We start from the raw sequence: 14,029 nt of genomic DNA, 5'->3' as shown, positions 1-14,029 counted from the left end.
CTATGGTGGAACCGCCCTAGCGCACTATTGAAATTCTGAGAAACTCCAGGAGATATAAATGTTTGGATTCGTTATGCAAGACTGAACAAACATCCCAAGGATGGTGCCTTCACTAAGGCCGTCCAAAATGCACTGGGTGGCAAGCAAGCAAAGCCACCAGGTTGTAATCTGGGCATTACCAGATCCTCAGAGCCAACTGCGTGAGTATAGCAGCAATTCATCTTCACCGGAATTGATGCCCACTCGGTCTATGGCTTTGCATCTCTCACCTGCAGTGTGTCATCCAAATAATCATGCCAGGTCCTAGAGCAGAGGTGCTCAACCTTCCGAGTGCTGGGACCCTTTAATACAGTTCCTCGTGCTGCAGTGATCCCCAATCATAAAATTATTCTCCTTGCTCCTTCATAATTACTTTTGCTACTGTTAACAATCTTAATGTAAATATCTGTGTTTTCTGATGGTGCTAGGCAACCCTTGTGAAAGGATCATTGCCCCCCCCTTCAAGGAGTCACGACCCACAGGATGAGAACCACTGTCCTAGAGCACACTTGATTCCTATCTGATTCAACACTGTATCAAGGACTACAGAACCCCCCTTGCATTACCATAGCCCTGAATGCTGCAAACAGAACCCGAGTGGCCTAAGGCCCAGCTATATGTGTAACCTGCATTATTGGTCTGCTGTTTTCCAGTGATCAGTGTGCATGCTTTAATAATGGCTTCTATGTCCCTTACTGTTTAAAATCACGGGTGTGGGAATCAGGCTGAAAGGAAGGTAGACTAATTTCACAATCAGTGACTTAAAGGTTTTGTATTCCTTCCAACAACCTAGGCTGAAGTAGATGAACAGTTTAGGTTCCCAGGGGGTAAGGAGGATGTTTTCACTAGCAAGCAACCCCAATGAAACGGCTCTTGTGAATTGGATCTATGACTAACGTGATCATTTCAGCTGCCCATGCCAGTGGGCACGCAGGGGAAGAATGGAAGTGCTACCCTAATGAAGATACTTGACCCTAAGTGTAATAAGAAACTAAAGAAGGTGTTGGGAACCCAGAAGATGCTGGTGTGTTACTATTGGAGCCGACGATGGAGTTGATCAGGCAATGGCGGCAATTATGGTCTACCAAGGGTAGGGCAAGCGAGGACTCGAACCCTTTCATGATGACAGTTTGGGTCATGCTACTCGGCACAAATGTTGGTCAAAGGTGAGGAAAAATCAGGGTAGCTGATGGGAGAAGCAGGTGAGAGTCCAGTTAGAGCCTCCAGATTGGCCACAGCAATGATGGTAGCTCAGAGAGCCTCAAAGCCTGGCCCCTGACTAATAGCATCAGCCTCACCTAGGATGTTGTTTAAGCAGTCATATCTCCTAATAGTGTGTCAAGGAATAGCCACAGTCAATGTAGTCATAGATTCCAGTTCACACGAGCCCTTACTGGAGTCTCAGTGAAACCATCCTCTTTGCCCCTTGGGACCCCAAACAGCTCATCAACTTCAGCCTAGGTTGTTGGAAAGAATACCAAACTTTCAAGTCACTGGTGGTTAAGGCTCTTGTCCACCCAAGGAGTCACTGAATCTAAAGGCCTGGAGGGGGAAACTGCTGGTCTGGTAAAACAAATTAAGCAATCCTGGTGGCTGGCGTTTGAGAGCCATTGTTACGGCTCTGATAACTCGCTGGGTTGAGTCCTTCCAGGTACCACCCGCTCCAAGGAATCTATTTAACAGAGGGGCTGACATGGAGAGGGGTGTCCAGAAAGGCCATGTTAGCTTCTGTGTTCCACGTCAGGTCCTCCCTGCCCTAGTGCTTCCTCCAGCCACCGAGGCTAGCAACCCTTTCCACGCAGGTTGGAAGGCTTCATAGAGACCCTGTTTGACAGTACACTGCCTCAAGCCACGGCTGTGGCCATTTCCTGCCTTCTCTAAGGTTTTTCTGATGCAGAGGCCTCAGAAGGACAAAGAAATCCCTTGGTGCTCACCCAGCACTTTCTGGAAATGTGAGGGTAGGTGATGTCATTGACTACCCTTGCCCAACGGTGAATGAGGGCTGATAAGTCTTTCCCCTTTCATACCTTGGGCAGCCCCTTGAGATGTGATACACACGATGCCTCTCAAGACCCCTGGGACTGAATGACAGTCACCTATGCTGCTGGCCAGTTTTGATAATGTCTTTGTCTGTTGCTGTTTCTTCTGTCCCTTGCTACTCTGCTGTGGGATCTCTCTCCAAATAAACTACGTGAAAGCCTTTGCCACTGGTCCTGTTTGGAGGAATCTAATTTATATCCCTGGATATTAGGCACAATCTCCGCCTTTTCCAAGTCACCGTGGCTGTTCCTTTGGTTCTCACACTGTCTTCCAACTCAGGTGGCCCTCCTTAAAGGTCTAATCCAAAGCAGCATGCTTCTAGAATTAGGCAATCCTGCGGGAGTCTGCATGGCATCTCCCTCTAGCTGTCATTTTCCTCTAAAAACAAAAATAGCGGCTAGCAAGTATATCTGTCTTCCTACACGCAGGAGAAGGGGACTATCTCTGCTATCTCCTTGGCACCTTAAACGGTGCCTGGCACCCAGCCCTAAATACGTAACGTCTCTCCATTAAATGAGAGAATACTCAAGTACGACAAGACAAAGATGTCGAGGCAAGTCAGAATCTAGGCTAAACAATTCTGGTTGAGGCGGGGGCGGTATGCATATCTCAAATTTAAATTTTATTTAAAAATTACAAAAACGTTTCCATCCAAGTTGTCTATGAGAAAAGTTAAAAGCAGAAACTTTGTGGTTAGTTGCCAGCTGTCTGATATCATTTATAAAATTGAACAGAATTTAGATGTGTGTCTTATGCCTCTGTAGATCCGGGAGCCTTTCTTTAGGTCCCTTTCTTTAGGTTCTGGTAGTATCATGATTGGCACACTTTCCAAAGCCTTTTTTCTTTGCACACGATGTAAGATGATCCTGTAGACCCCTGTGATGGAGCTCCGAGCATCTCTACCTTGGTTATTCCGGATATGCTCGTCTGTAATCCCCAAGTGTTCTAAAGTGCTTTTCACCTCACTTTCTTCTTCTTTGAGGGTGCTGGTTTCCGACAAATGTTTAGGGTCCAGTTGGAAAGGTTCCAAAGGGGTGGGGTACGGCACCCCTCGCATCCACTCGTTGTTCATGATGTAGCTGATCCCATACCTCTCTGTGGGTACGGGCTGAAGGACTCCTCGGATGAGCCGGTGGCAGGGCTCTGACACGTGCTGGGGGATGCTGTAGGTACCCTCGAGGATGCTCTTCTTTAGTTTGGCCACCGTTTCTGCTCGAAATGGCATCGTACCTGTCACCATGAAGTACAGAAGGACGCCCAAGGCCCAGATATCCACATAAACACCAACGTAGTGTTCATCTCGGAAAAGTTCGGGTGCGGCGTAGGGTGGAGACCCACAGAAGGTGTTCAGCATTTCGCCTTTTTTACTTACGGTGCTGAATCCAAAATCTCCCACTTTCACACATGTGCTGCTGGTATAGAACACATTCTCCGCTTTCAGATCTCTGTGAATAATTTGGTTTTCATGCTGTGAAGGAAACATGGGAGATGGTCAATTTTAAGGTAATTGACAAAATAGAAAACAGATCAGTTTATCTGCAACAGAGAAGTGGGTGACGGTGCTGGCATAGACACAGAAATTCAATAGGAACAACTTAAATCATATGAGGAAACTCTAACACAACCTTTAACCCAGTGTAATGCCTTTACCCCCAAAAGCAGACCAAAGGTTTGAGTCTTCTGTGCGGTGGCGACTGGAATTTGTGCCATGCAGACTCTGGAGTTCGTGCCAGAACAAAAGACCTGGCTCTTATGCAACTGCACAATTCTGAGACACAATCAAATAATGAGCCTTCCTTTTGGAGGTCTTACCTGGCTTTTCTCAGTTTTCCCTTGACTGAGATCAAGAGTCAGGAAGTCTTGGGGCCTGCTCCAACCTCCTGGTCATACTCCTTTGGGTGGGCTCATATAATTTAGCCAAAAGGAGGGGGTTGAATTTGACAGGTTTCTTGCAACAGGTTTCTTGGTATGTGTTGTCAGTACGTGTCCCTTCCTGCCCTTACCCTCTAAGTTCAGGCAATAGTCTTGGGAACTTTGACCTATTTCGTTTTAAAGGCTTGGGTAAAGGTTTAATGCCATTTATCCCAATGAGTCCTTGGGGGTAACAAAACAGGCTTTGCAAGCTGGAACTGGTCAAATTTACATTCAATTCTATCAGCGTGTCAAACGAACGGCACTTCTTCACAAAGTGCGATGCTGGTGCGCACCTCAGAAGGCTGCTTGGTGTGAGGACCATTACAATGCTGGATGCTCAGCGTGGTCTTTGCACACAAACCCAGTGACATCTATGACTGCCCTTCAGCCTTTCTCTTTTCAGAGGCCAGACTGCAGGGAGCAACGGCAGGACACAGGGCTTCTGTGGACCCGTGTCTGCACCATCTCCTGGAGTGCCTGGTGCTCTCCTACCTGGCAGTGGGTAGTTACGTACGTACACAAGTTCCCGCTATGTGCCCAGCAGTACGGTGGGGCCCGAACGAGTACACAGAAGAAACAGTTCTCGGAGAAGTCAGGTAGTGTGTGTCACAAAATCCAGCTTTATAAAACAAATCATTAGAGAACTAAAGAATGACTTAATTGAGCGTCAATACGTGGAGCAGAGAGTCAGTAAGCACTAGGTGGGGACAGGGGGGGGGGGGCGGGGGGAGAAGAGCCAGATGGCGGTCACTGAAGATGAGAAAGTCTGGTATTAGTTGACCTGGGACTGAAGCGAATTTCAGAAAGGGAGAGGGCAACTGGGCTGGTCGGGAAGTATGGCCAGGACTGAAAAGTGAGCTCTGAGATGAGATAAAGGCATCCAGTACAGAAAAGGAGGCCCAAGGAAAGGTGACTAGCTAAGTGGGTGGGCAGTAAATGAAGGACGCTCATCTGGCTTCTCTGATAGGCTCCTGCCAACTTCAGAAGGAGCCACAAGCCTGCTGGGTACCAAGATCCTGGATGTTGCTTCGGAGGCAAGAACCCTGGTCCCAGCTAAAGTTCTGACTTATAGAAGGGTCAGCTGTCCGCTATTGCAGAGCCGACCTTCTCTGTGATGTCTATGTGATAACAAATCAAAGCCCCACATCCCCGCGGCAGGCGGAGTGGGGGCCCCCGCTTACCATGTGCTTCACGGCCGACACGATCTGGGAGAAGATGAGCTTGCTTTCTGGTTCAGGAAGCTTCCCCTCGGTGCTAATTTTCCCAAAGAGCTCCCCACCTCCTGCATACTCCATCACGAGGTGGAGCTTGGACAGGGTTTCCACAACTTCGTAAAGGCGGATGATATTGGGATGGTGTAGCTTTTCCATGCTGGAAATCTCTCTGGAGAGCAGCCTTTGGGTTTTCTGGTCTAACTTGGTCTTGTCCAGAATCTTAATGGCCACTTTTTCTGGAAAGAAAAAAAAAAGAGCTAAAGGGTTTTTTTTCCTTTTGTTTTGTTTTTTAACAAGGAAATTGGTATTTAAAGCTGGAAGGGTTCTGGGCAGTCTATTTATCCTATCAGACATAGAGGTTCAGTGGCTCCCAAATCAATGGAAATGAAAAAAAATCTCAAGTCTAGTATCAATATCTATCAATAGGTTTGGTTGCCAACTCCTATCTCACAAATGAGTTCTCACTTGTCATCTTCACCTAGTTTTCCAAGTAAAGTTAAAAGTCCTTGACTTAGCCCAGAGAGCAGTTCAGGATCAGAACAGGCTTCTGTCTTCAGTGTTAGCCTGTGGCTCTGGCCCAGCTTCCCCTCCAACTTCCTCCTCTAGTTTGTTCTTGAAACAGCAAACATTCATGCACGGGACCATTTCTTTACCCAGATCTCTCTACCACTATGTCCCTGTCCTTGCCTCAGGTCATCCCTGGTGACCCTGCAAAGCTAGCCTCACAATTAACCTATCCCCACAAGTCTCCCATGGCACCTGCGTAAGGTGACCATGACACCCAGGCTCTGGGTGTTTAGAATATCCATGTTCTGCAGTCTTAGCTCCCCAGCCTATAAATGTTGTCTTCCCTATTATCTTCCCTCGCCCTGTAAGGATTATGTTTTATTTTACTTTGTCTGTTCCCGACATGCAAAGTCCAAGGCATGCAGACAAGTCTGTCTATGCTGTGTTGGTGAGAGGATGAAGGGATTGGCCCATCCCTGTGCAACTGGAGGGAGGACTTTGTGGTGCAATAGTTCTGGATAGTGTTTTAGTTTAGTATAATGTGTTGAAATCCTGAAGATGTTACACCCTTTAATCCAGCCATTAACTTTTAGCAATGAATCTTAAAGAAATAACCTGATGTATGTACAAGGGTGCCGGGGTTACAGGGAATAGCAAGTAGCCAGCGAGAGGTGGTTAAAGGGTAGTTCATCTTTGTTTATAACAATATGCCCCAGAGTGATGTCAGTCTGTGCTTATTGATGTGAAAAGACATTAAATATGTAAGAGACATAAGAAAAATACAAATATTCACTCATAGATAAAAAATATGGTGAGACATCTTATTAAAATGTTTAGATACTTTAGGGGGCAGGGTTGCGAGACAGGGTCTCTATGTGACAGCTCTGGCTGTATTGGAACTTGCTTCATAGACCAGGCTGCCCTTGAACTCACAAAAATCCTGCCTCTGCCTTCTGAGTGCTGGGATTAAACACATGCACCACCACCACCCCTGACTACCTTTTTTTTTTTAATGAAAGGGTCTTGTGTAGCCCAATATGGCTTTGAATTCACTATGTAATTAAAAATAACCTTAAATTTCTTACCTCTAAACTCTATCAAGTGCTAAGATTACAGGTGTGTGCTACTAACGCCTACTTTTTTGTAGGGCTAGGGACTAAAGCGGGGTGGTGGGGGGCTTTGTGTACTCCATGTGAGCTCTTTGCCAACCGAACTACACCCAAACTCTGGAAGGCTTATCTAAAGGATCACAGAGAGTTCTATAAATTCTGTGTATTGATTACTAATACTTGAAATTTTTCTACAATAAGCATAGAGCATATGATGAAAATGGTTACCATTAGAAATAAATGAATCTTGAGTTCATAACACAGCTTCATTATGTTGTTCAGATTTGGCCAGACTATCCAGAAAGCAGTTAGCAGACAAGCAAGAAGGGACGGCGACAGACTGGCTGTTTGACCTACTTGCAACACGCCTGCTTCGAAGAACTTTGGTACAGTGTTATTGGCATGAAAATAGATGCTGCCTGCTCAAAGCAGGAGTCTTACTAGCGTGTTAAAGGTCAGTTCAGCTTTCTGAAATGGACTGAGGTAGTGATGGTGTCTAATGTGGGGAGCTGCTTCTGTTGGAAGCAATATTGAGCAGCCAGGAAGCAAGCCATGAGTAATTAAGTCCCACTTTGGCTACTGAGAAAGCAAATGGGCTTCCTTACCGACATCCTCCAGGCATTCTTCCTCCTTGGTCACATCTGTTCTACCTTTCAGTGGTTAGCACTGATTGCCTCTCGCTGTTTCCCTGAACCAACAATCCGTACAGTCTGTACATCCCGTCCAGAAGAGTTGCTATTGCGGAGTTAAAATTCCTCCTTCCAGACACACAGTCCCTGCAGAAGGGGTTTCTCCTGCTATCTCCCCTCTCCTTGTCACAGGCTCCTATAACCTCAGCTCTGTGACCCCTTAGCTCTGTGCACTGTGAATGTTCAACAATAGGTGGCAGTGGGGATCTTAATCTCCCTTTCCTAGAACCCTCCCTTTCCTAGAACCACTTTAGCAAAGGTCCCCCTCGCCGAGCCAGGACTACAGTAGGGTGGGACAAGTGCTGTTGGAGTGAGTACCTCTTGAGATTCTTTTTTTTTTTTTTTTCGAGACAGGGTTTCTCTCCTGTCCTGGAACTAGCTCTGTAGACCAGGCTGGTCTCGAACTCACAGAGATCCGCCTGCCTCTGCCTCCCGAGTGCTGGGATTAAAGGCGTACGCCACCATCGCCCGGCTCCTCTTGAGATTCTGCTCATCTAGTGTTAAGTCACGTGACAGCTGTGCTTTGCATTAGAATGCAAATGTTGAACCACATAAAACGTTATTAAAGCGGTGCATAGTTTTGCACACCTTTAATCTCAGCATTTGGGAGGCAGAGTCAGGCAGCTATCTGTGATTTCAGGACTAGTCTGATCTACATAGTGAGTTCCAGGACTACTCAGAGAGACCCTGTCTCAAAAAAAAAAAGGAAAGAAAAGAAAAGAAAAGAAAAAGAAAGATGTCAGTTCCCTAAAGAACTCAGTCTTCATAGCTACTCGTGTGTGCACAGATGTGCAGAAGCACTTACACAGGACAACCTTGGGTGTCATTTCTTTTTAAGCACCCTTCACCTTTTATTTAAGATCAGGCCTCTCCTTGTCCTGCATCTTTGCCAGTAGGCTAAGCTAGCTGGCCAGAGTGTTCCAGGGGTCTTCCTCTGGGTGTTTCCCTATCTCTGCCTAAGCTAGCTGGCCAGAATGTTCTAGTGATCTTCCTTCTGAGTCTCTCCCTATCTCTACCTTCTACCTCCCCACCCCTGGTATTTACAAACACGTGCGGATGGCCAGTGTTCTCCGTGGCTTCAGGGAATCCAAACTCAGGTGCTCACACTGGTGATGCTAGCATTTCACCAACTAAGCCAGTTCCGCGGTCCCTATCTACTCTCGAAACACGTGTTCAGTAGTATACAGTGTGCACTAGGCAGCGAAAAGACAAACACTCTTCTTACAATCCAGCGAAAGAGAAGGGCTTTGAAAATAGCCCTTATGATACATGTGGTTAATATTAGGAAGGAAATATATATATATTATATTATATTATATTATATTATATTATATGTTCTTACTCAGCCCCTCTGAGTAAGAACACTAAGTTGTGACTGGGGGTAAAGGAGAAGCCCAGGGGATGATGCATATGTTGGCCTACATGAGATGTAACATTATTTGTGCTAGAGAGGCTGAGGGGAGTCCTCTATGCCAGAGGTGTGAACTGATGGATGGTGATCCCCAAATTAGCCAGGAGTGCTAGCAGGGTGAGGTAACCCATAGGCTCAGAGGAGCCTGCTTTAGGGAAGGCAGCCTTGGGAAATCCAGGGATTTATGGAGAGTGTCATCATCTTGACTCCGGTCGTGGGAACAGTGGTCCGACTGCAGTGTGGGAAGTAGAGGGGAGTAGCTGAAGTGTGGGGAGGGCAGGGGAGTAGCTGAAGTGTGGGGAGGGCAGGGGAGTAGCTGAAGTGTGGGGAGGGCAGGGGAGTAGCTGAAGTGTGGGGAGGGCAGGGGAGTAGCTGAAGTGTGGGGAGGGCAGACTGGGTAACAAGGGAGGTCAGTGTGGCTTCAGGGGCTGCAGTATGCCTGAGACTGAAGGGTAGCTGCTGCTGCTGCTCAATTCCGAATGGTCATTGCTAGTTTGACCTCAGATCTCAATTTGTTGGGTTTTTAGTTTTCAAGAGAATTCAGATATCTGCAAACTTGTGTGAAGGCTTCAAATTATTAAGTATCCATAATGAATACCTCCAAATTTTCTTCCTTCTGCATCTTCTCTTCCCCTTTAAGAGGGGGGATTACTTTCTAAAAACCAATGGGCTTTCTTTAAGCAGGTTTACCTTGAGTAAGCCTCTAGCCCACCCTCCTTCTGTCTGCTAGCTCTTCTTACCATTGTGATGCTTCCATGAGAAGCTAGTGTCCTGACTCAACTCACCAAACAGTTGTCAAATGTTGAGTATTTATAATAAACATGAGGGGACTCAAGTTATAATGTGATACAGCATCCGATGCCAAGTGTCTTCATCAATCTCTCTCTACTTTGTCTGAGGCAGGGTCTCTTGCTGACCCCAGAACCCCAGAACTCACAAACTCAGCTAATCTCACTAACCACCTTGCTCTGCAGATCCCTGTCTTGGCCTCTTGAGCACTGGGGTTGCACACGGCCCGCCTGGTTTGCTTGTGAGTCCTGAGAATCTGAACTCTGATTCTCACCCTTGCAAGGCAAGCACTGAGCCATCACACAGCCCAGTTTTCAGGATTCTAAACCTTTCTCAAAGGCACCACTTCTCTCCACCCTCTCTGCCACTCCCTTAGTTACAATGGGCATCGTTACTCATTCACCCGGATCTTTAGACTGCCTTCGTTTACTCTCATGACTCCCTGCCTTCAGTTCATCTTGGTCACTGAAATCAGATCCCATCAATTGCTTGTTTGCAGTCTTCAGTGGCTTTCTGATAGCTAAATGACAAAATTCAACAGAGTAAGAAGAGCGTTTGCAGGCAAGCCGATGATTGGATCAACACCGCCCGTGTCCGCTCCTGCCTCTCTGCAGGCTCGTCTGCCCCAGCTCTTCTAAATTCCCAAGTGCCCCCTCACTGGTTCTCACCTGTGGGTACTTTACATACTATCTTTCCCCCGGAAGCTTTTCCTACTGTGCCCTGTGAAGTAAATCTGAGGATCCATTGTAAACCTTTCTAGTTAACAGGCCGTTTCTGGATTCTGCTGGTGTCCGGTGAGCACACACTTATAGCTGTGGCAACTTGTAGTATCTGTTTTCAGTCTTCTCTAAGCAGCTATTAGTACCTACGAGACAAGAGGCCACACCTACACACCTTACTCGTCTCTGTAAAGTCCAGAACAAGGCATGCACTCAGGAGGCGTTTGGTATACACACACACACACACACACACACACACACACAAACACACACACACACACATATATGCCTGTTTTTTAATGGTAATTGAGGAGATGAGTCAGTGGATAAGGCCCTGTCTATGCAAGTATGAGGACCTGACTTTGTATCCCCAGCACAAACTGTAAAATCTAAAACTCTAGTGCTATGGGGAGCAGAGAGAGAGGGGTCCCCCTGGGACCTCTGGTTAGCCAATCTAGCCAAAACAGGGCAAAGAAGTCCATTGGCAAAATGAATAATGTTTAAAAAAAATGATGGACACATATGATCAGCAATAATTGGGCTCGGTGACTTATTAAAGAAAGAGAAGGAGATGATGAAGTTAGAAAAGGGCTGGGGAGGGTCAGGTCTGGGGAAAACTGGAGGAAGAATCACTCTGGGGGAATATTATCTAAATACATTGTATTCATGTGTGAAATTACCAAAGAATGAATTTTTAATTTTTTTAAAGGTGAGATAGAGATAAAGGAGGAGATTCCAATGTCAGCCGCTAGCCACCACGCGTGAAAGAGTGGGTGAGTCTACCCACCCACACACATGGACACACACACATACATGACACACACAAAAAGAAGTCAAAGGAAGCAAAAATAAGTGAGTAGACCAATGAAAGAGCAAACTGAAAGAGAAGAAGCAAGGATTCTTGAAACTTAAGCTGAGGGAAAGAGCAAGGCAGCGGTCACCAGGGGCAGCGACCAAGAAAAGCTCTGGTACCTGTGGCTTCTTTGTTATTTGCTGGTGACAGCAGATGGGACATAAAACATTCAGAAGCCCGGTGCATCATCACTTTCGAGAAACGTCTAATTAGCCTAAAAAGGGATTCACGCTGGCTGTTAGCCTGCCCTATGTCCCTGCAGATCCCAAGAGGAATCTACGCTGTCAGCTATGAAAAGAAACTCCTGCCCGAGGAGAGGCCATATTGTTATCATATTCCTGGAGACCCAGAGCAGCCAGTGTCTTTATTGTTATTGTCTTTTTTTCTTCTTCTTAAATCCTTAGCTACTGTCTTGGGAACTTCCTGGGCATTGAAATGATGTTTGCTGATACCCAGAACGTTCGTGTTTCCTAGAAAACCTCGTGACAATTCTGGCCAAGATGGCTTTGTATGGGGCCCACATTTGCACAAACCGTTATCCACTTCCCTGCCCTCTTTCGCATCTGCCACCCCATACCCGGGGGTGACACTGGGCTTTTGCTAACAGGGTTAGGCTCTGGTGGTTAGGCCTAGGAAGAACATGCAAGCTTTATGAAGCGCCATCCACACAGTAGGGAATTGTTCTCTGAAACTCAGGCAGGTGGGTACGACGTTAACTTTAACATATCAGGCAGGAAGTCATGCAATTCAGATAAACGCTGGTCATCATTTGTCTTCTCACCTAACAGCCTGTCTATGAAATGAGCCTTGCCTTGCTCCGGCCTCGTGGTGTTCTCTCAGCTTAGCTGGTTATTCCGCCCATCGTGGATACACTTAGACTTACCAGCATGCTGTTTTCTTTATTCGCCTTAGACCTGGAGCTCCGCCAAGAGAGTAGGGGGTATGTGGCCCTGCAGACTGCAGTGGCCTTCACTCTAAAGCAGCCGTCACCCCTGTCCAGTGAGCCAATATATATGTGTATACACAGATATAATATATATAACATATATAATATATTCTAATATATATTAGAATTTGAACCAAAATAGAATAAAACTAGTAGAATGGAGATGGGCAATAAAGGGGAACTTATAGGGAGCTTGAGCTAGCAACCGCGATTCCTGGCCGAGATGCAATTGAATAATAAACGTGGAATGTCATTCTGTATACAGAAGCAGAGAGATATTGATCATGATGATAAATACCATGACAACAAAGATAAAATGTTATCATGGGAAGCCATAAAATCCTATGAAGAGTAAAGACGGAATGAGTGGCGTGATCGAGACCCTGCGGGTCCTCAGACTTCCCCACTCTAACTCTCCCCGCGTGAGCTAATTTGAGCACACCTATGCTCCTGGAACTGAGTGACAAATGGCTCAGGCCTGAAAAATCTAGACTGCTTTGAGAGAAGATCAATGCCATTCTTTAATGAGTTTTTCCCATGTATTCTGTTTAGCGTGTGCTATGTAGCATCTTTGCTCTGATCAATGTCTTGTTAACTCTACACAGGCTTGGTGTGGGAGGTGATGTATGCTGGGAACATGTTTTATTGACATTGGTTAATAAAGAAGCTGCTTAGGGCCATTGCTTAACAAAGTAAAGTCAGGCTGAAAGAGATAGAGAGAGTAGGCGGAGTCAGGAGAAACCATGCAGCCACATCAGGAGACAGACGCCTCTGCCGGAGCCTGCCGAAACTTTACCAATAGGCCATGACCTTTGTAGTGATGCATAGATTAATGGAGATGGCTTAGCTTAGGATATAAGAGCTAGCTAGAAAATATGCTTAAGCTATGGGCCAAACAGCACTGCAAATAATATAGTTTCTGTGTGATTATTTCAGGTCTGAGTGGCTGGGAACAAATGAGCAGCCTCCAACAACACAGGCTAGGGTCATGTGGAAAGACAGAACTTCAACTGAGCTCAACTGAGAAAATGCACTCTCAAATTGACCTATGGGCAAGCACTTTCTTATCTAAAGACTGATGTACAAGAGCCCAGCCCACTGTGGTCATATTGTGAGAGGTGTTACCCCTGGGCAGGTGGTGCTGGGATATATAAGAAAGCAGACTGAGCAAGCCGTGGAGAGCAAGCCAGTAGGCAGCACCCCTCCATGGCCTCTGCTTCAGTTCCCGCCTTCAGAGTTCTGCCTTGGCTTCGCCGAATGAGGGACTGTGATAGGGATGTGTAAGCAAACAAATCCTTCTTCCCCAAGTTGCTTTTGGTCAGAATATTTTATCACAACAGAAAGCAAACTAAAATGATGTTAATGTAGTTTTAAATCTGCTCTGTCCAATGATCTGCTGCTAATGCAAGCTAACCCTTGCCTTACTTTATCATGGGGAAACTCACAGAAAGGAGACAAGGCTTTTTTATAGTCACACAGATAGAAAAGCAAATCCCACGCAAATCTCACAAACTCGCAAGTCCATGTGTTCCCTCAGGATTGCCCTGCCCTTTCCCACATAAGTCATGGTGGCTTTTTTGTCCTGGACCTTGTCTGAATGGGGAGACGGTCAGGCAGGAAATCAGCTGGAAGAAGATGCCACGCTTCTTTTATAAGATCTGGTCACTGCTATCATTTGGCTGAAGTACCCCATCCCAAGGTCCATGTGTTAGAGACTTGGTCCTTGGTCCACGATGCTACTGGGAGGTGGCAGAAGCTTAAGAGGCGGGGCCTACTGGAGTGATGTTAGACGTTGAGGG

General features: G+C 46.3%; 2 protein-coding genes across 5 annotated transcripts in view; one reads left to right on the top strand and one right to left on the bottom strand.

Moving 5' to 3' along the window:
• Positions 1-14,029, top strand: part of Tmem267 (transmembrane protein 267) — a 234,166-nt gene that overhangs the window by 90,588 nt on the left and 129,549 nt on the right. The window lies entirely within an intron of this gene.
• Positions 2,681-14,029, bottom strand: part of Nim1k (NIM1 serine/threonine protein kinase) — a 47,895-nt gene continuing 36,546 nt past the window's right edge. For all 4 annotated transcript variants that reach the window (XM_075975988.1, XM_075975990.1, XM_075975987.1 and 1 more), the window contains 2 exons: positions 5,175-5,443; positions 2,681-3,547 (listed from right to left, as the gene is read on the bottom strand). In XM_075975988.1, the coding sequence (XP_075832103.1) occupies positions 2,798-3,547; positions 5,175-5,443 (1,019 nt within the window). In that variant the 3' untranslated portion in view covers positions 2,681-2,797. The remainder of the gene's footprint in view (positions 3,548-5,174; positions 5,444-14,029) is intronic.

Source organism: Microtus pennsylvanicus, chromosome 6 (genome assembly GCF_037038515.1).
Source record: "Microtus pennsylvanicus isolate mMicPen1 chromosome 6, mMicPen1.hap1, whole genome shotgun sequence".
Classification (NCBI taxonomy): domain Eukaryota; kingdom Metazoa; phylum Chordata; class Mammalia; order Rodentia; family Cricetidae; genus Microtus; species Microtus pennsylvanicus.
The sequence above is the reverse complement of the archived record's forward strand: the minus strand, read 5'-3'. Positions and strand labels throughout refer to the sequence as shown.